The 26201-nt window shown below is 44.4% G+C and overlaps 1 protein-coding gene across 1 annotated transcript in view; it reads right to left on the bottom strand.

The window, feature by feature from the left end:
• PEX5L (peroxisomal biogenesis factor 5 like) overlaps positions 1-26201 on the bottom strand; it is a 195364-nt gene that overhangs the window by 42195 nt on the left and 126968 nt on the right. The window contains exons 3-4 of the mRNA XM_056849561.1: positions 22978-23082; positions 8461-8572 (exon numbers count right to left, since the gene is read on the bottom strand). Of these exons, the coding sequence (XP_056705539.1) occupies positions 8461-8572; positions 22978-23082 (217 nt within the window). The remainder of the gene's footprint in view (positions 1-8460; positions 8573-22977; positions 23083-26201) is intronic.

Here is a 26201-nt window from a genome sequence, read left to right as displayed (position 1 = left end):
CACAAGATCCAAGAAATCCAAGGGAAATTTAAACCACGGTTAGGCATGCTGAAAGATCAGCATGGAAATACATTAACTGAACAGGACAAAATAAAGAAAAGGTGGGAACAATACACTGAAGAACTATATAGAAGAGATAAAAGGATAAAAGATTCTTTCCAAGAAGAATCTTTTGAAGAAGAACCTACAGTTTTAGAAAGTGAAGTGAAAGCTGCATTGAGAGCAATTGGGAGAAACAAATCACCAGGAGCAGATAGGATATCATTAGAGCTATTCCAAGCCACAGAAACGAAGTCCATCAAAATCTTGACAAGAATATGCCAACAGATATGGAAAACAAAACAATGGCCCACAGACTGGAAACGATCCATTTACATTCCAATTCCCAAGAAAGGAGACATCAAAGATTGCAGCAACTATCGGACCAACGCATTAATTTCTCATGCAAGTAAAGTGATGCTCAAAATCTTACAGCAAAGGCTGTTACCATATACGGAACGAGAAATGCCTGATGTTCAAGCTGGTTTCAGAAAAGGAAGAGGCACTAGAGATCATATTGCAAATATACGCTGGTTACTGAAGCATACGAGAGAATTTCAGAAGAAAATCAGCTTGTGTTTCATAGATTACAGGAAAGCTTTTGTCTGTGTGGATCATGAAAAGCTATGGCTGGTTTTAAAGGAAATGGGTGTGCCACTACATCTGATCGTTTTAATGCGCAACCTGTACTCTGGACAAGAGGCCACAGTTAAAACAGAATGTGGAGAAACAGAATGGTTTCCAATTGGCAAAGGTGTCAGACAAGGATGTATTTTATCTCCCTAGCTCTTCAATCTATATGCAGAACATATAATTAGGAAAGCTGGATTAGATTTAGATGAAGGTGGAGTGAAAATTGGAGGGAGGAACATTAATAATTTGAGATATGCTGATGACACTACATTATTGGCAGAAAATAGTGAAGATTTGAAACGACTACTGCTAAAAGTTAAAATAGAAAGTGCCAAAGCAGGACTACAGCTGAACATCAAGAAAACAAAAGTAATGACTACAGGAGAATTACACAACTTTAAGGATGACAATGAGGAAATTGAAATTGTTCAAGACTTTCTATTCCTTGGCTCCACCATCAACCAAAAGGGAGACTGCAGCCAAGAAATCAGAAGGAAATTGAGACTGGGAAGGACAGCCATGAAGGAGCTAGAAAATATTTTGAAGTGTAAGGATGTGTCACTGGCCACCAAGACTAGATTAATTCATGCCATCGTATTCCCTATTACTATGTATGGGTGTGAAAGCTGGACAGTGAAGAAAGCCTATAGGAAGAAAATAGATTCCTTTGAAGTGTGGTGTTGGAGGAGAGCGTTACGGATTCCGTGGACTACCAAAAAAACTAATCAGTGGGTTATAGATCAAATCAAGCCTGAACTGATCCTAGAAGCTAAAATGACTAAATTGAGGCTGTCGTATTTTGGTCACGTCATGAGACGACAAGAGTCACTGGAAAAGACAGTCATGCTAGGAAAAGTTGAGGGCAGCAGGAAAAGAGGAAGACCCAACAAGAGATGGATTGACTCAATAAAGGAAGCCACTACCTTCAATTTGCAGGATCTGAGCAGGGCTGTCAAAGACAGGACATTTTGGAGGACATTCATTCATAGGGTTGCCATGAGTCGGAAGCGACTTGACGGCACTTAACACACACTCAGCTGAAATATCCATGGGTCTCCGCTTCTCCTCAGAGAACCCTCCATCTGGGATGGGTTGGGTGAAACAGACTGGATCGGCAGGAAGTTTTTAAAATTTGCATTATTATCACTGTGGATTCTTTACCTACCACGGTTTCTGATGAAGTGTGGGAAAACTGCTTCCCTCTGTTCCCTGCCCTTAAGGTGGCACAGAGCTCCTTAAAAACCAGAGAGGGGAAGAAAGGAGATTGTGTGAATTGGGGAAAGGGTTAAAACTTACAGAGGAGGGCTGAACGGACTGAGATTGACAGGAGAAGAGGACAGACTGGAACAAGGCAGCCCACAGGGTAAGGAGAAATGGCAGAGTAGAGACATCTAAACAACCAACCACATCAGAGAAATCCACAGGGAGCTGATACACATGGCCGACAATGAACATGTAAGGTGACTGGCAGCTAGGGTTGCCCACTGCCAGGTAGTAGCAGGAGATCTCCTGCTAATTCAACTGATCTCCAGCCGATAGAGATCAGATCATCTGGAGAAAAACGGCTGCTTTGGCAATTGAACTCTATGGCACTGAAGTCCCTCCCCTCCCCAAACCCCACCCTCCTCAGGCTCCACCCAAAAAATCTCCCGCCGGTGGTGAAGAGGGACCTGGCAACCCTACTGACAGCGCAATCCTAAGCAGAGTTCCTACAATTCCTCAATGGATTTAGACTGGTGTAACCCTGCATAGTACTGCACAGTTAAGCCTCATTTCCTAGTAAATGCATACTGGATCGGGGCCTTGCTCAATAATTCAGACCAATCTTTGCAACTCCTTCTGTTCTGGCCACTGCCAAACTGCCATGTTAATAATTTTTATTGGGTCCAAGACCAAAAAAATATATAGAATCAATACAATAATTCAAACTTCCAGAATATCAAATAACTCCTGAGTAAAGAAACATTTAAAATTATAAATTCACAGAATTATACATTATCTTAAAAAGCCTGTATATGGCTTACCCAAGTTTCCTAGTCTTGTCGGCTAAAATTATTACTAAGAAGCCTATATATGGCTTACCCAAGTTTTCCTAATCTTATAGGCTATCCATCCTAATTTGGAGACCTTAAAAGTGGGTCATTTTTTAAATCACAATTTTTAAAGCCCATTTGCGGATAGAGTTTGCCCTTGCGGGAATGGTGAAATTGAATCACTTGTACGTGTCCTTTTTAATTGTTCCTTTTATGCTTTTAGCTGATTCCAATTCGTTGACCTGCTGTTTGTAAACAGGGAATGGCTTTCTGATGAAATCAGGACATCCTATCGTATGACCACACAAAACCCAAAAATAACTGAATCAGTTGCGAGGTTCTTACAGTTAGCAATCAGATATTGTGAATGGTGTGCAGCTTTCCTTAATGGCTAGTTTGGGATGGTTTTATCCAATTTTATTTATTTGTACTCAAAATGTTGTTTATTTTTAAGAGAGACGGCGTGATGTAGTGGTTAAGAGCGGTGGTTTGGAGCAGTGGAGTCTGATCTGGAGAACCGGGTTTGATTCCCCACTCCTCCTCACAAGTGGAGGATGCTAATCTGGTGAACCAGGTTTGTTTCCCCACTCCTACACGTGAAGCCAGCTGGATGATCCTGGGCTACTCACAGCTCTCTTAGAGCTCTCTTAGCCCCACCTACCTCACAGCAATCAGATATCGTGAATGGTGTGCAACTTTCCTTAATGGCTGGTTTGGGATGGTTTTATACTTGTGGGTAGGGGAAGGTAAGGTGATTGTAAACCAGTTTGATTCTTCCTTAAGTGGTAGAGAAAGTCGGCATATAAAAAACAACTCTTCTTCTTCTTCTTCTTCTTCTTCTTCTTCTTCTTCTTCTTCTTCTTCGTCTTCTTCTTCTTCTTCTTCTTCTTTTATCTAGATCTGCATGCAGAAGTAGTTTTCCTATGTGGAGCCTTGCTGGATCTCAAACCATGGAGAGATCCTGGAGCCTCTGGGGCAAATCTGAATTTGCGTAATCCATTGAGGTCCTGATTCACACTGCCAGCCACGGATGCGCATTTCCACCTGTACTACCATGCAAAGGGAATGTATATTCCCAGCTACTGATTCTAGTAGTATGGAAGTTGCCACTTGCATCGATATCTGGACTGGACTGTCAGCCTATCCACCAATCTTTACTATTTGCGAGCATCTTTTCAACATTGCTTTCTTGTTTCCAAAAACACCCACCCATCTGCAGTCCCTTCAAAACATAGATGCCTTTTCTAGTACTTCCTTTCACTTTCTTTCCCCAGATTTTGTATTCTCCAAGAAAAAATAAATAATGCATAAGCAGCGCACATCTGTTTGCATGCATATTAGGAGTGTTCTTTTTATATATATAAAAAACACATGAAATTAAAATGAAATTAAGGAACAGCATGGTTATAGCAGAAGGAGTGCTGTAAACAGGGTACTTCATGCACAAGGCGTAGGGGGTTATGAAAGAAAACACCAAAGGCTGCAATCCTAGCTACAATTAACCCTACTGAATGCAGTGGGACTTCTACTGGGAAGGGGCTGTGGCTCTGTGGTAGAGCCCCAGGGAGCTGAAATGGCCCCAGGGAGCTGTTTTTTGCCCTGTTGGGCGAACTTATACGTAGCCTGTTGCTACATGGGCCAGTAATAAGGCAAACAGTGTCTCCCCCAGGGCTGTTTCAGGTTTTTAAAAAGATGCAGGAGGAAATGATTATGCCCTCTTTCTCTGTGCGCCACAACCCAAATCTGAAATGCCTAATCTTTTATACACATAGCCTAATCCAAATTGTACCCAGGAACTCCCAGAGCACATCTGCTTTACAGCCCCCAAGGTGGACACAGGGACAATCCTGGGAAGAATGTATCATATAGCTAAGACCTTAGGGTCACATCTGTCTGATCTGAAGTAAACAGAACAGTGATTTATCCAAAACTCTTAAAAATGATTACAGCGCTTTATTCCCGAGTGTGAATTTTAAGGACTTTGAAGGGATTATGGGCAAATATCATTTCGATCTCACTAAATTCAGGGGACAAGAAACCCTGAATGATAGTTTGGCCCAGAAGGTTGCAGGAAACGATCTCGACCTGTACGTCACCTTTCTCAAAGAAGAAGAGGAGGTTGAGGGGGGACATGATTGCTCTCTTTAAGTATTTGAAGGGCTGTCACTTAGAGGAGGGCAGGGAGCTGTTGCTGTTGGCAGCAGAGGATAGGACTCGCAATAATGGGATCTAACTGCGGGAGGAAAGGTACTGGCTGGATATTAGGAAAAAATTGTTTACAGGAAGAGCTGTTCGACAGTGGAATCAGCTAGCTAGGGAGGTGGTGAGCTCCCCCTCCCTGGCAGACTTTAAACGGAGGCTGGACAAGCCCTTGTCAGGGATGCTCTAGGCTGATCCTGCATTAAGCAGGGGGTTGGACTAGATGGCCTCTATGGCCCCTTCCAACTCTATGATTCTACGATTCTAAGTACCGGCACAGGCTTTAAGAGCTGCGTCAATACAAAAAGGAACGCTGGAAGTGCGACCTCCAGTATCCAGACAGTGGCTGTCACTTCACCCCTTCCTTCACCCCAGTATCATTTGGACACAGAATTTCTCTCAAGTGCGTCCTGATGCTGCCTCTCAACCAGCTTTGCTGAAGCCACAGATTTCTGATCACTCAATTTTCAAATGTTTGAACATCTGGGTCAGCACGGCTTAGCCAACTTGGCACAAGAGGATTTCAACAAGTCCATGAAGGACTTGAGCAGAAGGTACACAGTCAAGATGTTGCCAGACCTTTGGGACTCCTGGAAACTGGGAAGGACTGACAGAGGAAAGATGGGATTATAATGTGTCCTTTTCTCAAGAGCACGGGATACCTGCTATCTTCCAGGGCCAAAAAAACAAACACATTGGATGGCTCAGTAGTTTTGATGGAGGAAATCCTAAATTTCATGGTGATTTTGCTACTGGCGGTGGATCAAAAGTATAAATGTCTGTTTCTCTAGTGACAGAAAAGACAATTAATTATCCATGTCCCAACTTCAGGCAAAGAAGCTTCCATATGTGAAGTAGCTACAATATTCTGGCTTGCTCAGATGAGTAAATATTTCCCAAATGGGGCTAAATGAGAATCAAAGGTTTTATCAGTCTTCTGAAAGTTGCTTGTGCTGAGCGGAACATGAGGATGTCTTTTTTCCAGCCAGGCCTTGATATAATATGTGCGATCAGGACAAAGCACTCCTACTTCTGCATAGTCTTTGAGGTTATGGCTGTTCGGATTGTGCCCTTCGATTCCCATTTTAAGTTTTATTACACAGAAGCAAATTCAACTTAGAAGAAGAAGAAGAGTTGGTTTTTATATGCCGACTTTGAGAATCAAACTGGCTTACAATCTCCTTCCCTTCCTCTCCCAACAGCAGACACCTTGTGAGGTAGGTGAGGCTGAGAGTTCGGAAAGAACAGTGACTAGCCCAAGGTCTCCCAGCTGGCTTCATGTGTAGGAGTAGGGAAACCAACCCAGTTCCGTCTAGAGTTTCCATCTAGACATTAGGAAGAATTTTCTAACAGTTAGAGTGGTTCCTCAGTGGAACAGGCTTCCTCGGGAGGTGGTAAGCTCTCCTTCCCTGGAGGGTTTTAAGAAGAGGTTAGATGGCCATCTGTCAGCAATGCTGATTCTGTGACCTTAGGCAGATGATGAGAGGGAGGGCATCTTGGCCATCTTCTGGTCACTAGGGGTGTGGAGTGGGAGGTAGTTGTGAATTTCCTGCTTTGTGCAGGGGGTTGGACTTGATGGCCCTGGTGGTCCCTTCCAACTCTATGATTCTCCAGATTAGAGTCCACCGCTCTTAACCACTACACCACGCTGGCTCTTAGCATAAGAACCCTCTGAGTACGTTGGACAAATAACACATTCAACCCAGAATCTTGTTTCTGATAAAAAGCTCTTCCAGGAGAAATGTGCAATAGTATGCAGCAGTCCTCTAAAGTTTATAGGCATTTTGAGAACGGCGACACCTCCTGCATTTGATGCAACTCCACCATGATTGCTAAAAGCCACTGAAATACCTGGCTGCTATAGCCAGTCTTTTCAAGCCCTATTCAATCACGTACCAATGGGCTCTTGGTGATGAATCCTGGTTTGAAAACAGGAACATATTTGTAATTTGGAAGTGTTTTTTTCCACCAGGAGACTTGAGGGGAGAGAATAATAGCTAAGTGGTTTGGGAAGCAAAGAGCTCGAGGAATCAAAGGGGAGGGCAGCAAAACAAGCTGCTATGGCAACAGCAGGCACACTTGGGAAATTATCGATCAGTTATTTCTCACCTGCTCTAGGTGTTAATCAGCTTAAGTACACTAGAGAGGACTCTAATTCCAGAGGAATAGCCAGCGTAAGTCTGTCACAGCATGAACCAAACAGCCGCCATGTGGCACCTTGGAGAGGGGCTGTGGCTTAGCGGCAGAGCACCTGCGTTGTATACAAAAAGTCACAGGTTCAATCCCCCCGCATCTCCAGCTAAAAGGATCAAGTAGCCGGTGATGTGAATGTCTTCTGCCCAAGAACCTGGGGAGCCAGGACCAGCCAGAGGAAAGAATACTGTCCTTGACAGACCAATGGCCTTATTCAGTAAAACTGGCATCTTTATGTGAGTGATGTTTTGCACAGGCAACTTCAGAAGACATGTGTGTCTGTTATGGGGAGGGGAAGGGAAGGATATTGTAAGCCGGTTTGATTCTCTTTAAAAGGGAGAGAAAGTTGGCATATAAAAACCATCTCTTCTTCTTCTTCAGCTTCCTCTTCTTCTTCTGCTTCTTCGTTGTAGCAGAGGTAAAAAAAACAATGGTCTCCCAGTCAGCTAAAGGTAAATTTTGCTTGCATAAAGCTGAGATCTGCATTTGGGCCATGTGGGAAGCAAAGAGGATATTTCAACCCCTATTCATTTTTGTTAACTGAAACAGCCTCCCAGTGCTTTTACTGAAGGGGAAATGGTGTAGATTTTAAAGGGGAAATGGTGTAGATTTTAAAGGGGAAATGGTATAGATTTTTCAAACCCAGCTTTTCAGACTCCTTTGTTTTCATTCAAAATGAAAACCAGTGTGGTGTAGTGATTAAGTGTGGCGGATTCTAATCTGGAGAACCAGGTTTGATTCCCCGCTCCTCAACATGAGTGGTGGAGGCTAATATGGTGAACTGGATTCGTTTCCCCACTCCTACACATGAAGCCAGCTGCGTGATCTTGGGCTAATCACAGTTCTCGGCCCCACCTACCTCACAGGGCATCTGTTGTGGGGAGGGGAAGGTGACTGTAAGCCAGGTTGATTCTTCCTTAAGTGGTAGAGAAAGTCGGTATATAAAAACCAACTCCTATTCCTTCTCCTCCTCTTCTTCTTCTAGTGAGGAGCAAGGAAGAGGGGAATCCTCTCCGCCTTTGTTGAGGCAATGGTTGTCCAATGATTTAAAGCTATTTTATACTTGCCAGTTCCTTTGCCATGCTCCCCTCCCCCCTTCTTCTCTCTTCCTGCTAGGATTGAACTGGAGAGCTGGGCACAACATACAAATCTGAGATTTGGGGTTTGCAATTTTATTTTGGTTTTAACTGAAAATATTTTCCGCTATTATTGTAAGCCGCCTTGAACCACGAGGAAAGGTGGGATATAAATGTTTCAATAAATAAGTAAATAGGCTTCAGAAAGATGGGGTGGGGCAGGGGGAGGACGAACATATGACAACACAGAATTTGGTAACGGGATCAGAATGAATGAATGCTGATACCTGCTGTGTTCGACGTCACGGGTCTCACGATAGCTTCCGATTTGGTTTCGCAGAGAAAGTCATCGATCGAAGGGCTCAGGAGGGGTCTGCTTTCTTGCTGCTCATTCACCAGCTAGGGTTGGGGGCGGGGTGGAGAAAAGAGAAGGGGGTCAAATTCCTGAAACGGGCACGAAATGTTTGTTTTTTTTAAGCACATAACAAAATGGATATAGCAACCGGGTGGAAGGCAGGCGATAAAAAGCGGAAGCAATACAGAGGAGTTTACGCTTTTTGTGCGGAATTGTATTTTCCTTCTTCTGAGGCTAAAAAATTACATGTAGGTTTCTGAAGATGCATTGAACATGACTGGGGAGAGTGTTAAAACCATGGCTGGTTTAACATCTCTGTAGCCAGTAGGGGCATTTGCCTTTTCGACCTACCATTATTATCTGAAACATGCCCTGGGGTTTAGGTGGAAAAGCACCGAGAGATCCAGCTCTGGCTCAAAAGGCAAGAGATGCTATCAGATGCGTTTCCAGTCCCTTCCCTCCCCACCCCCCACCCCCCGGCACCAGCAGGATGAGGCTGCATAGCTGCCTAAGTCAAAGCACCCCACTTTGGAATTTGAGATCTCTTGGGGAAGTCCAACTAACCGGCACTGATCCAGTGATTCAAGGCTTGTTCCAGGTGTTGGAGGACCCTTTGCAAACAGTGCCCGTCTGCCTGCCACTATGTGCCCCCTCATGCCTCCCCCTTTCCACCTTCAAATGCATGCCCTCACTTGCCTGTGCGTCCGCTTGCAAGCCTACCTGTGGCCTATGCTCCATTGCCTGTACCACTTGTGTACCCTTTCCCCAACCAGCACAGGCCCAGGTGCCTTGGCTCACTGGTAGAGCCTCTGCTTGGCATGCAGAAGGTCCCAGGTTCAATCCCCAGCATCTCCAGTTAAAGGGACTAGGCAAGTAGGTGATAGGAAAGACCTCTGCCTGAGACCCTGGAGAGCCGCTGCTGGTCTGAGTAGCCAACACTGACTTCGATAGACCAAGGCTCTGATTCAGTATCAGGCAGCTTCATGTGTGTATGCAGGATACCACGTGTATACCACCTACATGCCCTTCCCCGATGATGTTGAACAGCTGGGAGCACAGATGGTGAAACAATTAAAGCAAACAAAGGGGAAAGGTATGCAGACAGGTAGTAGTGGAGGTGTCTAGGCACAGGGTCAGAGGCAGTGGGCCCCACCAGACGCCATGGGCCCCGGCAGCTGCGCCCCACCTCAGGGTACTCTGATGCCAGCCCTGGGTAGGGCAAAACCTAACCAGAACTAGAGGAAGAACAGGGAGCAAGCTGGCCTCCACAAACAGAAGAGGGAATCCTAGCCACGTAATCTGCTCACGGGTTGTCATATAGCAGGGCGGATCCAGCCATGCTCCACGGAGCCTTCCTCCAGCCGAAGGAGCTTAAGCCGCTCGTCCTCCCATGGAAAAGCCCCTTAATTTGGAGGAAGGTTCCACCTTTGGTCAGTGGGGAGGGACCACCCCACTATCCAGCATAAGGGCCCCTCCCACACTCACTCGCAGGACAGGTTCTCGGACCAAGCAACGCAAATAACCACAGAACAATGAGGGAGCCGACGCTCTGCAGGAGTTCAGCTTATCCCTGGCCATCAACAACGCAGGAAGTGACCTGTAGCATCTCCAAAGACTTGGACATGGTCATTGGCAGGGCAGGCTCAGGAGATGATGGGTGCACTTTGCTCCCCTCCCCAACTGTCAATTCACAGCTGACTCACGCCAACCACCCAGAGGGTTTTCAAGGCAAGCGACGTTGGGAGGTTGTTTGACACTGCCTGCCTCCGCCACACGCCCCTGGTATTCCTTCGAAGTCTCCCAACCAAACACTTGCCAGGGTCGAGGCTGAGAGTGTGTGACTGGCCCAAGGTCGCCCAGCACGTTTCCATGGCCAAGACCATTTATGCACAGCTGTTTCCTCGCGGTCACCCCACCGACTACTTCGGGACTTTGCTTTGATTATGCTTGCCTTTTCCGACCATCAGAGGTCGCCTCGCTCTCCCCGCACCTTTCCGCGCATTTTGCCTGCGTTTTCTGGATGCTGGCTAAAAACGAACACAGAAAACCCGGGCAAAATGCACAGAAACATGGGGGGAGAGCGCGGCGACCTCTGACGGTTGTAAAATGCATGCATAATCAAAGCAAAACCCCAAAGCAGTCGGCGGGGTGACCGCGAGGGAAACAGCCATGCATGAATGGGCCAAGGCTCAATTCTGTGATTTGTGTCATTTAAATCCTACATGCTGGGTCCATATGCAAACCAGCCGGCAACAACCGGCTTATCCTGTATACATACTTATTACTTATTTTTAAAATTGATATCCCACTTTTCTCCCTGACCAGGGACCCAAATTTTCTTTTCACATTGTTCTCCCCTCCACCATTTAATCCTCACAAAAACAACCTTTTGAGGGTAGACTAGGCTTAGAGATTCTGACGGGCCCAAGGTCACCTGGCAGGCTTCCAAGGGTGAGTGGGGGATTCGAATCCGGTCATCCCAGGTCCTAGTCTAACGCTCTAACCACTGTACCACACCAGCCCAATAATGCCATTACTAAATATTTCCTTTCAACAAGTTGCTTGCTCTTCTCATCTTGCTTCTTCTCTTTCCTCTCTTCCCCCAGCCCTAAGCTTTCTCTCCTCAAGTGCCTGGCCTCAAAATGATGTCAATCGGTCAATATATAAAAACATACTTGCTAATCCATCCATCTTGGAAAGATAGTCACCAAGATAACAGCAATGAGATTATATTCCGACGGTAACCTCAAATTTTGTCAGACTGAGGGCACGGATTCTTCAAAGGCACATGATATTCAAGGTGTGGGGAAGATCTGTAATTACCGCACTTTGTATTCCCAGCGATATATTAAGAGTTTGAAAATGTTGTAAAAAACATCGCTTTAAAATTATAAATGGTTGGAAGACGTCTTCACATCTAAAGGGGCCAAACAAAGTGCGAACAGTATTTTTTATAACATTTTCAAACTCTTAATACATCGGTTTGGAATACACAGAAAGTGCGAACAGTATTTTTTATAACATTTTCAAACTCTTAATACATCGCTGGGAATACAAGTGCTGTACCAGCCCTTGTTTTACGTCTGTTTCTTTTTGGTTGCATCGTCATGGTCAGAAAGAGATTCAACGGTCCTTCTCCCCATGGGACCCCAGGAACTTCTACGAAGGGAACCCCAAAAGAGACTTCTTAGCATCCTCACTAAAGCAGGAAGTACGGAAGAAAAGTCATGACAGTTCAACTGGGAACTGCACAGTGGCATTTCAGGCATTTTCTCAGCGGCGACTGTTCTGGTATATATCATTTTCTCCATGTGTGTGCTTGAGAATCTCGCCACGCTTTACCACCTTGGATACCACTAGGCTTGAGAGTTTTGGAACACATCATTTTTTAAAATTAAAAAATAAAATAAAAATAGAATGATGGGGACAACGCCCTGATGGGGAAGGGAGTGGCCTTGAGAGAATAGTCCCTAAGACTAAGCTCAGTAGTGAAAAAAGGAAAAGGGGTATCTACTCCAGGGGTCCCCAACCTTTTTGAGCCTGTGGGCACCTTTGGGATTCTGACACAGGGTGGGTGCACATAACTGCAAAACGGCTGCCGCTGGAGGCTAAGCCAACCACACAGAGGAAACCCCAGTGCAGGGGAGAATTGTCGTAATTTTTAAAAATGCAAAAGGGAAAGAGAAGTGACAGAGAATAAAACCAACACTGTGGTGGCAGCAGCTGCCACCGAAACAGTGTGGTTTTAATGTGCGCAGCCAATCGGATCTCCAAGGGCCAACCAGAAGCCCTGCTAGGTAAGAGGCCCACCCACTTCCTAAAAACACTCAGTGGGTGCCAGGAAAGGTGTCAGCAGGCATCATGGTGCCCATGGAGACCCCTGACACACTCTTTCAACAGCACATTGCGACAAAACGATCTTGGGCTGAAGAGACATCCCTCGCAATGAAGCGCAAAAATGATGCCCAAATCCAGAGTGTGCGTGTGAATGCATGACACAGATATGCCAATATCCACTTCCATCCACAGGGGCTTCCCCATTCATTTCAATGGCAGGGACAACCTTGTTAGGGTTGCCAACCTCCAGGTGGCGGCTGGAGACCTCCTGCTATTACCACTGATCTCCAGAAGACAGAGATCAGTTCCCTTGGAGAAAAGGAAATGGTCGCTTTGGCAATTGGACTCTATGGCATTGAAGTCCCTCCCCTCTCCAAACCCCGCCCTCCTCAGGCTCCACCCCCAAAATCTCCAGGTATTTTCCAACCCAGAACTGGCTACCCTAAGCCTCGTGGATGCTTGGGTCCTTCATCCAAACAAACAGGGGAAGCTTATTTATTTACTTTATACCCCCTTTATCCCTAACGGGGACCCAAAGTACTCTGCCCAGATGTCTCTAGAGAAGGTCAGGATGAATATCTTTTTTGGGGGGGAAGAACCCTTTATTTCTCGCCTGCTTTCTCTCCACACTATCCTGAGGGAATGGCATTTACATTGTTAAGGAATTCAGAGTGGCAAATCCATGACTTGCGATATACTGAAGAGGTGTCACGCACGGCTGGAAAGTGCTCTATCCTTTTTTAAAATACTATTCATGTAGCCTTTTGCTTCCTTGAAAACAGAATCTTCTCCACCTGCAAAAACAGCCTGTTTCCCCCAAAGTAACAGGACTGTGACTTGGAATTGCATTTATGCATAAAGGCAACCGATCTAGCTGTGACGTCGCACCACCAGAAATGAAGTTTGCTTGCTGGTGTAATTTTTTAAAAAACACAGCTTCCTAGTAGCTCATGCCAGGAGAGAAAATATATCTATAAAAGCCTTATTGTAGCTTACAGCGTTTTAAAGAAGTTTTAAAAACTTTTTACTAGGCGGGTTTTGGAAAAAAACAAACACCCAACCAATCTGATTTCAAGTTGCAGTCCAAGAGGGAAACTATTAGTTTCTGAACAGTAATCAGTACGGCAGAGTTGAGAATAAAAACCATTCCACCTAAGCACCCTCTGGTCTAGCTTATTTGCTCTGATTGCCAAGTTAGATCTGTGTCGCATCTGAAAGCAACCCTGACCACTGGATGACATTAATCCTGAGCTTGCTTTGAAATGTTTGGCTCTCTTTTTTTGTTCTTTGATCTTTATCAAAACAGCACATTTGTTCTCTTCCTGATTGTACAGAAGGTAATGGAGACAGTCGGCACCATCCATCGTGAAGTTCTCCTGTTCAAGCACTACTGACCTGAAAGGGAGATGTACGAAACGCACCGCAGCGCTCCGAGTTGACAGCATCTCAACGGGTTTTCTGTGGGAGAAACTGCTGGTAGAAGGTGCCAAGGATGTCTAGAAATATTTCTTTCTGGGGAGAAATATTCCTTTCTGAGGCCTTGGACAGTATGAGATAAAAGATCGCAGGCCTTGGACTTCCCAGAGAATGCAAATTGCAGGTTCTTGTATCCTCAATTTGCCTTGGGGCTGTGCTGGGAAGTTGGGCCGTTTTCCACCTCCACTTGGTTTTGCTATTCGAAATGGGCTCCCCCCCCCCCACTACTCTTCCATTAGCATTTTAAAGAAAGAAAGACATGCCCTTAAAAATGATGACTTTCCCCCTTTAAAATGCTAATGGGAGAGTGCTGGGAGGGAGCTGCTTTTGATGAGACTGAGGGGCACTTGCTCGAGCTTTCTCTCTCTCTTTCCTGTACAGCCCCAAGTTAAATCCAGGCTGCATGAACGGCATTTTGCATTTTATGGATTTTGCAAAAAATTATCAAGGGAGTTGGGGAATCCATGGTTAGACTTTGAAAACAGCAAGTTTCTAGTTCTCACGCTTTCAGAAAAAAACAAGTATGAGCCGTTTCTGCTAAATGCTTAGAAACCAGAGGACGCTGTTAAAACTTCTGCTTCCACCCACATAATTCTGTGGGCTTTTTCTATTCCAATCCTCCTTGCCTGTCTGTAACAAAAACATTATCTAAATTCTGCATATTAACTGAATGTATGTAGAGTCCCCTGGTGCAGAGTGTTAAGCTGCAGTACTGCAGTCAAAAGCTCTGCTCCTGACCTGAGTTCGATCCCAGCGGAAGTCGGTTTCAGGTATTTGGCTCAAGGTTGACTCAGCCTTCCATCCTTCCGAGGTCGGTAAAATGAATAGCCAGCTTGCTGGGGGGAAAGTGTAGATGACTGGGGAAGGCAATGGCAAACCACCCTGTAAACATAGTCTGCCTAGTAAACGTCGGGATGTGACGTCACCCCATGGGTCAGTAATGACCCGGTGCTTGCACAGGGGACTACCTTTACCTTTTACTAATTTAACCCAATTGCAGAATGCAGAATGCAATTTTTAAAAATGTGATTCCCAATGTGGCCTCTAGCTATAAGGATAACTTCTGTTAGGGAGCTGAAGAGGTGATCTTGAATCCTTTCTCCAAGAATGAGTCGATGGTGTGAGTTTTACTTCTCTGGCTAAGCCGGCCTCCCTATTTGCCTTGGAAGAGCTGCAGGGCACTATTCCAGACCTACCAATTTTAGTCAGATGGACTGGGAGAGGGCTGCAGGAACTGAACGCTAAAGTACATAAGAAAAGCCATGCTGGATCAGACCAAGGCCCATCAAGTCCAGCAGCCTGTTCACACAGTGGCCTCTAAGAAGCCCACAAACAAGACAACTGCAGCAGCATTATCCTACCTGTGTTCTTATAGAATAGGCATGCTCCTCTGATCCTGGAGAGAATAGGTATGCAGCATGACTAGCATTCATTTTGACTACTAGCCATGAATAACCCTATCCTCCATGAACATGTCCACTCCCCTCTTAATGCCTTCCATGTTGGCAGCCATCACCACATCCTGGGGCAGGGAGTTCCACAATTTAACGATGCGTTGTGTGAAGAAATAGTTCCTTTTATCTGTTTTGAATCTCTCACCCTCCAGCTTGTAATGATTATGCATTCTAATGATTATGTGCCATCAAGTCACAGTTGATTCATGGTGACCACAGTACCATGGGGTTTTCAAGGCAAGAGACCAGTCCATCAGTAAACCAACAGTAACCCCAAAAGCAGATCTTGTGGTTCGTCAAGAACTAACCAGTGTCCCATGGGGAGGGGAAGTTGTCCAAAATACACACCAGGCTGGCTGAAAGTGTATGGGCCGTGAGATTTCCCTGGAGAAGTGTGCCCTCCCTCTTGTGTTGTTGTTTTTCCAGGAAAAAAACAGGGCATAAGATCTTGGGTGGGTCATCGTGCCTTATAGGCCAGACTACCCTACATCATTTGCACTCACATGCAGAGTAAATTAAACTAGCGTGTAAACTCACTTAGCTCTGACCTGGATGGCCCAGGCTAGCCTGATCTCGTCAGATCTCTGAAGCTAAGCAGGGTCAGCCGTGGTTAGCATTTGGATGGGAGACCACCAAGGAAGACCAGGGTTGCTGTGCAGAGGAAGGCGCTGGCAAACCACCTCTGTTAGTCTCTTGCCTTGAAAACCCCGAAAGGGGTTGCCATAAGTCGGCTGCGACTTGAAAGCACTTCGCACACACACAAACTAATTTAACCTGGCAGGCCTCTCTTTGCTGCTGTGTATAGACGTCTGTGGTGGTGTGTATCCAAATCCTTCTCTTGCCAAGAATTCAAGGTATGTCCAGGGCTCCAGGCTGATTGTGATGGGATGTTTATGTTCAGAAGTCTTGATTAATGAGGGCATCAGCAAAGGATTGGCCCACGATCTGATGGCCTGACCAAACCCTCAGAGCCCAACAACGCACACAGCAGGATTGTGGGATGCCGCTTTTCCAGGAGGCTCTCACATTTGAGAGTTCCTGTTCGGGCAACAAAACAAACAAATAAATAAAAACTAAAAACCCCACCATGGAAAGCTGCTGGACCCAAGTCTCCGACCTTTTTGAGGCTGCGAGCACATTTGGAATTCTGATACGGCGGGGCAGGCGCAGCCACAACATGGTGGCTACAGGAGGCGAAGCTAGCCACAAAATGGCGGCTTACTTTCAGCCACACGTTGGAGATCCTTGTGCTGCGTTGACAGCTGCTGCCAAAGCAACGTTTTAAACATCACCCCAGCCAATCAAATCTCCAGTGGCGAATCAGAAGCCTTTTGTGGATGCCCGAAATAGAGAAGGATGTCATTGTTAAAGACAGAAGAGCATTACATTCCTGTTCAGGTTTTTTTCCCTCCCCTTCTTTGGGTAGGCTGTACTGAATGAGGCTTACTTTTAAAACAATTATGACCCTATCATTGTTTTCTTGTAATTTATGACAAATTCGGTTCGGCGAGGCAATAATCTGTTTTATTTATACAAAGGGAAGTTAGTTTAACGTTCAGGCCAGCAGCCAATTTCGGAGGCCTGTTTCATCAAGGCAATTAAAATTCAGCATTCTCATGGGGATACTCCGGCAAGAAATCAGATGCCTTCTGCTAAAAACAAACATCAGAGTTAACAATACTTAACTCACTAATTATTTCCGTTTATCTAATAACACTCACAGCCTAATACTTTTTATGGCCTCATAAATGCTTGTGGCTGGTTGCTTGGAGATTATTATTATTTTTGCCAGCGACTTAAACGCTGTTCAGCTGTACAAAGCCCATGACAGTGTTTCTGCCAGCTCATTCATCTTCTCTGTCATGCTGGAGTCTGCTGAACTGTGAATCTGGCCTTCCCCCCGTTAGTTAATCAGACCCCACTACAACTGACTTTCTCGTTTTAGCTCAGTAGCAGAGCTCATTCTTTACACAGCGAAAGTCTAACCCCTGGCATTTCTTGCAAAAAAGACTCGAGGTAGCAGAGCTTTGGGCAGGGGCTGTGGCTTAGTGGTAGAGCATCTGCTTGGCATGCAGAAGGTCCCAGGTTCAACCCCCAGCATCTCCAGTTAAAAGGACCAGGTAGTAGGTGATGTGAAAGAATTCTGCCCGAGACCCTGGAGAGCCGCTGCCAGTCTGAGTAGACAATATTGAACACATGAAGCTGCCTTATACTGAATCGGACCCTTGGTCCATCGAAGTCAGTATTGTCTACACAGACCGACAGTGGCTCTCCAGGGTCTCAGGTTGAGGTCTTTCACATCACCTACTTGCCTAGTCCCTTGAACTGGAGATGCCGAGGAATTAACCTGGGACCTTCTGCTTGCCAAGCAGATGCTCTACCGCTGAGCTACAACCCCTCTCCATGGCTCTCCAGGGTCTCAGGCAGAGGCCTTTCACATTACCTACTTGTCCGCTGCTCTTAACCACTACACCATACTGAGGTGTTATATATACAACAGCCCTTTTGCAGAGGTGTTTTTGTCGGTCGCTTTGTGCCATATGTATGAAGCGAAAACACACATTCGAGAGCCAATTCACTTTAAAGCCCGCAACGCTGACAAGTTGCCAGTATATCCCAGTGTAAACAGCACACAATAGTACAAATGCTTTCTGGGGCAGGTTGGCCTTTTAACATGCCGGGAGAGATTCCAGTGTGTCCTTGCCATGGAGGTTGCTGGCAGCCAGGAGCGAACTGAGGCGATTCCAGGGGTGCTGGGTGGTGGCAGTTTTGGCTCAACTCAGCCAACAACAGTGATGCCAACTGCCACCACTGCTGGTCGAGTCTGAGCAAGAGCAGCCTCTGCCGTGGTGCCCGAGTTGCAGGGGATGCTCAGCTCAGCATGTGCCTGGCTCTCTGCGATCTCCCAGTCTGCCCCAAAGCATTTTTGGTTATCACAAAGTCCCCGATACAAGGAAATTCATGATAAATGGTACTTTGGGTGCTTCACACACACACACACACACACACACACACACACACACACACACACCCACACACACACCCCAAAAAAGCAAGAGCAAACTCTGTACTAGACTACTGAAAAACCTCCTTTTTCGGATTTGATCTGATCTGGGAAATTAATTCAGCGGTTTGCCTACAAATGGCAGAAATGTGCCTTGGAGATTCTATTGCTTCCTTACTCTTCACAGGTCTCATCCAGCCTCATCATTCACGGACAAAGATCAGAATAAAGGCAGTAACTGTGGCTGAAAGATGAATGGTTCTGCACTGGGTCGTGGCTCAGTGGTAAAGCAACTGCTTGGCATGTAGAAGGTCCCAGGTTCGATCCCCAGCATCTCCAGTTAAAGGGACTAAGCAACTAGGTGATGCGAAAGACCTCTGCCTGAGACCCTGGAGAGCCACTGCCGGTATGAGTAGACAATACTGACTTTGATGGACCAAGAGCCTGATTCAGTATAAGGCAGCTTCATGTGTTCATGGGTGGGTCTCTGAATGGCCTTCCTCCCAGTGCTATAAGCCTCAGTTCAAACAACAGCTCTCTGGCGCTGTACCCATTTCCTGTGGTCAGACTCCCTCGTTACAATGGTAAAATGCTGGCTCCGTCTGTCACCCAGATCACATGGTGGTATTTATGGGTGGCATCAGCAGTCTCTGACAGAGGTACACCACCACGGAATGGCCACCAAATCCAGGCAATACCATAATCCGGATCAAAGTGTACGCACGTTATCGATGCAATATGGGAGTTCGACCACAGGACAGTCTGTAGGTTGGGTGTCTACCAGGCCATAGAGGGGGTGCATAAATGGGGCCCCAAGTCCTTTCATTACTTCCTCCAGACAAATGTTCTTAACCAAAGGCACACTCACACACAGGCTGAAGGACAAAGGCGTCATAAAGCAGCAAGTGACTTTTGTGCGACAGATATGCAAGTGACAGAGGAACCCAAAGACGGCAAACAAGACACACCACGAATGCAGGAGACGGTGATTGAAAATACTCACTCATCCACTTGATTTTGCCTCCTGTAGGCTTTGTGCAACCAACTGGTGCATAACAGGGACGCTGTTCAACTTGTACACAGTAAGGGAAAGAACTGTACACAGGCTAACACACACAAGACATTTGGCTTTGAAAAGCTGGATCACAAATGGTGGCCGGTGAATGTTACAGGATAGCCAATACAAATGGGGGCACAAAGCATATTATGAATCATGTGTCTCGACATGTATGGTTCATAAACGGGTTTACGAACAGTCCGGAATAGGATGCATCAAAGAAAACATCCTATTGCATCATCCAATCATGTCTCAGGAGAAGGCTGGTTCACGCATTACGTCTTCCCTCTGTTAAAGTTCATGTGCAAAGGCCACACGTGTCCATTTTGCCATGTGTACAAAAAATCTGAGTCTGGACACAATATCATGACTGAGAGTGTACATTGTAGAGAGGGAGTAATGTAATAATAATGCGGATTTTAGTTAAATAGACAAATAGAGTATTATTTGATTAAGTGCTATGGGTATTTTAGTTATATTAGTGCTGTTTTAGTTTTGTGTTTTTTAAAATAATTTGTACCACCAGAATTTGATTTTTTATAAGTAACGTTATATCTAGGGTTTTCCCCCTTTTTTTCTTTTATTGTAAGATTAAATGTTTCTAATAAATAAATTTAAAAAACAATAACAATATCATGACTGAGAGACAAATCAAGAAGTCCTAGGTTCAAATCTTGTCTCTGCCATGAACTTCCCAGGCGAGGTATTCTCAGCCTCAGCACCACCTCCCATATGGAAAACAATAATATTGATCTGCATTACAAGATTATTGTAAAAATTGTAACAGGGATAATATATGCGAACCACTTTGCGTATAAATGTTCAGTGTTGCTTTACCATGTGCTGGGAAGCAGCAATCAGACTCAATTCCCAAGGCGTATGTACACATGGACAAAAACAGACACCATCTCATATACGGTGCATCTGAGCATATAAACATTCCAAGAAATCCCATTTGGGAAAATTGTCTTGTGTGAAGCAATACTAACACATTTTGAGCAGTTGTATATATAATGCAGCATTACAAACCTTTAAGAGGCAATCCAGAGAAAATGACTTGGAAAGCGTAAGGATAGTATTGACAGCTGTTAATCATAAGACTAGTTAATTTTAGTGCTGATGTGTAAACCGGGGAGTCGTTGGGCAAAGCATGCGCTGGCCTTTTGTATAAGACCATAAAACTGTTTCAAATAAATCAATTAATACTTACAGAACAGTGAGATTTCTGGAAAAAGATGGAAATAAACTTGGAATTTTAATGAAGATGTGTTGAACTCGATGGGCTTAGACTGGAGCGATTCTGCTCAATAACACTTAAGATTGGTTTAACTTTGCTTAGGATTGTACTGTGACGGACCTAACAATCTTAATATCCGCCTTGAGCATCAGCGAGAAAGGAGGGCTATAAATAAAGTTAATAGATCTTAATTTTTACAACGATATGCTCTAAGTTGGCATCTCGTTTAGAGTGAGCCTGAATCTGTCCTTGTGGTGGAAACTGCCGTCAAGTCGCAGCCGACTTCAGGCGATCCCATAGGGTTTTCAAGGCAAGAGACATTCAGGAGAGGTTTGCCATTGCCTGCCTCTGCGTAGCAACCCTAGATTTCCCTGCTGGTCTCCTATCCAAGTACTAACCAGGGCCGACCCTGCTCAGTTTCCGAGATCTGACAAGATCAGGATAGCCTGGGCCATCCAGATCAGAGTTTATTCCTGTAAATGATAAATATCACTAGGCTGACATTATTTACCAGGAAGCAAGTCACGCTGTTTCAGAGCAGCTTTCCGCCAAGGAAATGTGCCTAGGATCACAGAACGGTTGTGTAATATAACGGGTTCCTTCCCGTTCATTTTTTAAAGTGGGGATTTCGATAGATTTTGTTCCCACAGAAGTGAGGGAAAGGACACCGTTCAGTGGTAGAGCACATGCTCTGAATGCAGAATGTCCCAAATTCAATCCCTCGTTAAAAGAATCTCAGGTAGAGGGGATGGGCTTGAAGCCCTGGAGAGCAGCCAAAAGCATGGGGAGACCAACGGCCTGGCACAATATAAGTTGGAGTCACATGTCCAGAGTCAGAGACTCAATCAAAATTGTCATAATGTTCGTATCGGACAAAGGGAACTTTGGCTCTCGAAAGCTAACACCCCGAAAATCTTCTTGGTCTCTAGGGTGTTACTGGAATTAAATCTAGGTAATCTTATCCAGTGAATGTACAGTAGCATGACTTTCACTATTCACAGCACAACAGTTCCATTAAAAACAAAATCTTCCAATCTGGCCAGAACAAGAACAAATATACATAGTTTCAAATAAAATAAACTGGAGTTTATTATGTTAAATTTAGATCATAAGTGCTTTGGGGCAGGGACCTGTACCATTGTATTGTGTAAAGTGCCAGGGGCACCATACTGAACGAACAATAGGCCTAGGCCTTTTATGCATGGACGTTTCCCTCGCCGTCACCCCTCCGACGACTACGGGTCTTTGTTTTGATTATGCATGCTGTTTTCGACTGTCAGAGGTCTCCTAGCTCTCCGCCTGCCCAAGGTCACCCAACTGGCATTGTGTGAGGAGTGGGGAAACAAATCCAGTTCACCAGATTAGCCTCCACCGCTCATGTGGAGGAGTGGAGGGAATCAAACCCAGTTCTCCAGATCAGACTCCACCTCTCTTAACCACCGCTTTTAACCACTATACCACGCTGCCTCTAACCACTACCCTCTAATTTCATGTAATGGGCTTGTACCATGGCAATTACTAAGTTTACAAAAGATCAGTGTTGGTGTCACCAGAAGACCCCTTTCGCGTGTAGCTGCAATAGCATGAAAGTTGCTTCCTCAAACTCTGATGCTCTGATTTCCAGTCTGATAGGATGCATCCGCATAGCCAGCCTCACCCATGTTGCCACAATCATCACTCACACACAGCCACGAGGGATCACAATACAGAGAAGCACACAAGTATGGTGAAGAGAGCGGAAACCCAAGTCAAATGAGAGAGACATATTGAAAAGGAACACAATGGACTGTGCAAGAACAACACTTCTCTAGAAGTGCTGTTATGTATGGTGCGGTGCGTACAATATCTCTTTTGTTATGCGCATTTATATATACGGTATCATGAAACTATGGACAGCATGAATCACAGTTGACAATTTCAATCAGTTTTAGATACTCAGCTGGTAACTGACATATGTACACCGTGGCTCTGTAAATCATTTCCCTCAAAACATCTGACATTTTTTTAAAAAAAACTTCCCAAACTTGAATGCACAATCAGTGCATTTGTGAAGTGCGGGTGATTTTTTGGGGGGGGGTATGTATAACTTTATGTACGATGCGTTTTTTTTGTATATTTAAATAGAAATTTTCTAAGGGGCCAAGCTGCAGTAGATTAGCTAAAGCTAAGACCGCAACAGGTGCGATAACGAAACGTTGACCATTGTTTTGTGTTGGCCAACACACTCCCAACGTAATTTGGGATTCTGAGTAGCCAGGCGTGAAAAAAGCTCCCTTGGGGAGAGGGGTCGGCTCCGAGGACAGTAAAGGTTCTCGGCGAATTGTGGCCTCCATGAAAACCGCCATATGTCAGCTTCCTCCTTGGGATCCTACCATTCTGCCCACCTGTGATTTCATAGTAAGGAGGGGCTTTTCCTCGGCAGACTCCTCCCTCGGTATCTCCTTCATCACCATTGCAACAGCCTTATCTGCCGCCCTAGAGCCTTTCCCCTATAACAGTGAAATCAACAATGACTTGCGTCAGGAGGAAACTTCAGTCACCTGTTACAGATATATCAATATCTTATCATTAATACTGATCCCCCCCCAAAAAAAGTCCAGAAATTAAATCAAGGTGTTAAGTCATAGGTCGTTGAAAACAAAGTTACTAATTCAGTTGAGGCAAAAAAAAAGAGAGAAATAAATCTGAATTTGTTAAGAACAACAGAGAATATAGTTGGTGCCCAATACTACATGATAACCTTTTGAGGAAATCTCCTTGCCATGTTATTTCCCCCCCTCTCCTGTAGGAAGGATGTTTCGGTCAGGATCCTTCATAAGATCCAGCAGATTAGGACTGGTTTATCCACATACTGTCTACAGCCACAGCTTTAAAACCCCAATATATGTGCTTTGTTTCTAACAGTGCATTCCTAAGGAGAGTTACTCCAGTCTAAGCCCACTGAACTGAATGTTTACATGCAGGGCCATCTTAATGCATGGGCATGCTGGGCAGTTGCCCCACGAGCATAGGGGCCCCATGCTAACCTATGTATGTTGTGACTTGATAATTAATAATAAATAAATAAATAAATAAATAAATAAATAAATACTATACTAAACTATAAATATTTGTTACTGGAAAATGCATCTTTAGAATATGTTTTACTAAAGATAATGAACAATATCAATGTTAATTTGTTCATTATGGAAGCACCAATAAATATATCTTTAATTGTATCGGCCATTTACATTTTTATTCCTGTGCGTGGTTGTGTAGGTAGGGGCCCCATTGCATTGCTTTGCCCGGGGGCCTATGATGCTGTTGAGATGGCCCCTGTCTACGTGGCACAGCACAGTGGCTAAGGGACAAACTAATGCATCAAGAGGTCCCTCGTTCAGATGGTGCTTCCCTAAGGAATTTTCTAGATGCCCTTAGGTGGGATGCAACTAAAGAAAAAGGGGCAAAAAAAGAAACTCAACCTGAACGTGAGGGGAAACCAGAGGGGTTGAGCTAAACACTATCTAGTGTAACAACAAATAAACATACTTTTATTGATGCCATTCTTATCTTCACATTAGTTGATGTAATACACATTATATACCAGGTGTGAGACGAAAGCCATGTTATAAGGCACATGGAGTAACTGTGTTTTACACAAAGCCCCAAAGGATAAAAAGCTTTTAATTTTTTCTTATCTTGAACAATGTTTGTGTATATGTCAGGATGTGTATTGTGAAATTATGCATGACCACTGAGGAAGACCTCTGAAAGGCCGAAATGTGTCTGGTCAGATTTTGGTCATTTTATTAGCATCAACTGTGTAGGCGTTTGTAATATTTGTGACCATTTATTCTTTGTGTTTTTTAGGAAGCCTGTATTTTAGCCCCTGTGTTTTTAAATATAGTTGTGCACACTATGCAACAAAAGTATATTTATTGGTTATTACACTAGATAGTGTTTCGCTCAACCCCTCTGGTTTCCCCTTAGGTGATATGCCCTAGCTCTTCCCCCAACCAGCAATCTGGGGATGAGAAGAATAGCGGTCTACCGTACAATATTTTTGTAAAGAATATAACACAATGTGCTCAAATGTGTAAATGATAAGTGTTACTATTATGAATTAAATGTCGACACCTTGCCATTGGGACAAAACTACCTTGAAGTTAAAGCTGTAGGATTGGGCACCGGGTATGATATCGTTTATAACAGAAGCAACTGGCACAAACAATTTGTATTGCTTTCATTTATGAAATCAAACATCATGACAAACTCTTCCATTGTTGGTAGTCCTAAAGTTCATTCAGACAGTCTGTAACAACCCATTAACCAGTTGATAATCTCGTCAGGTATTCTCAATGATGGCTCCTGTCCGTGGGAGACAAAACATCAATCTCATGTCAAGTCACCATGTGACAAAACAAGCTTCAGCCAGGCTATCATGTGATAATTGCAACCGTCAAGCAAATAGTACCATAAGCTAAAAATGTCCTTAAATAATTTCCCACGGAGATAGAACTGGCCCACTGGGATATGACACTATATCAAGAAAATATTTCTCTGAACGTGAATTGATAAAATGAGGCATAAAGTTTTGGTTAATTGTTGAGTGGAAATTATAAATGTCAAAACGGGCAATTAAAAGCAAAAGAAAACCAAATAAAATATAGCACCCAAATTTGTTTGAAGAGAGGTTTACGCTCTCTAGAGAGCGTAATGAATTCTTCTTTACATACATAAACAGAGCACACACAAAAATATTCATTGCCTTATAAGAAAAAGCAATTATAAAATGAATGGCATTTTAAAATAAGGGTCACTGGATTGCATTTGGAAAGAAAATGTTCCAAGTTTTCATGAGTAAAAAGCTTCTTTTAATTCCCACTGGATATGATATCTCAGTGGAAGCTGGACTTGGTCCCATTGATTGTAAGAATGTAGGTTTCTAAAAGCATTTCTTTTAAAGAATGTATAGTTTCTCTTTAAAAACTACAAAAGAATGTTGAATTCTGAGATAAACAGAGTTGAAACTTGGTCATTTTGCTGCCTGCTCATTCAGAGTAATTTCTGAACAGAATTATGGATCATAGCTATGGCTCAATTCTGCCGTATCACTGCAGACAATTTTACTTTGTATTTTAGTACCGTACATTCCAGTGTATACCTATGGAACTCTGCCAGTTTACGCTCATGTGGCCCCAGATTTAGTGCTATAATTAGGGTTTTTCTGATCAGAGATAAGCTTCATACAATGACACCACTTGCAGTGTGTGCCGGAAGTAGGGTTGGCAAGTTCCCTCTGGCCATCGGAGGGGGATGGGGGGGTAAGGATCCATTTTCACCTGGGGAACTGATCTCTGTTGGAAAAATCTCTGGAGCCTGATTTGAGTGACAGAGGTCTCTTTCCTCCTCCGGAATCAGCCCCTCCCTTCTCTTGACAGTTATTGTAACTAACTGACGCTGCTAACTGCCACTGACAACTGCCTGTCTCTATCAGCCTCACACTCTCTCTCAAGATGTTATACTGTTTTAGTCAAGAAGAGGTAAAAGTTACAGAACTTCTTAAAGAAAATGCTGTTTGTTTTGAAAGACTTTGTGAACATTTATTAAAACTTTTTCTTAAACATTT

Source organism: Euleptes europaea, chromosome 5 (assembly GCF_029931775.1).
Source record: "Euleptes europaea isolate rEulEur1 chromosome 5, rEulEur1.hap1, whole genome shotgun sequence".
Lineage (NCBI taxonomy): Eukaryota > Metazoa > Chordata > Lepidosauria > Squamata > Sphaerodactylidae > Euleptes > Euleptes europaea.
Note: the sequence above shows the minus strand (reverse complement) of the source record. Positions and strands in the feature narration are given on the sequence as shown.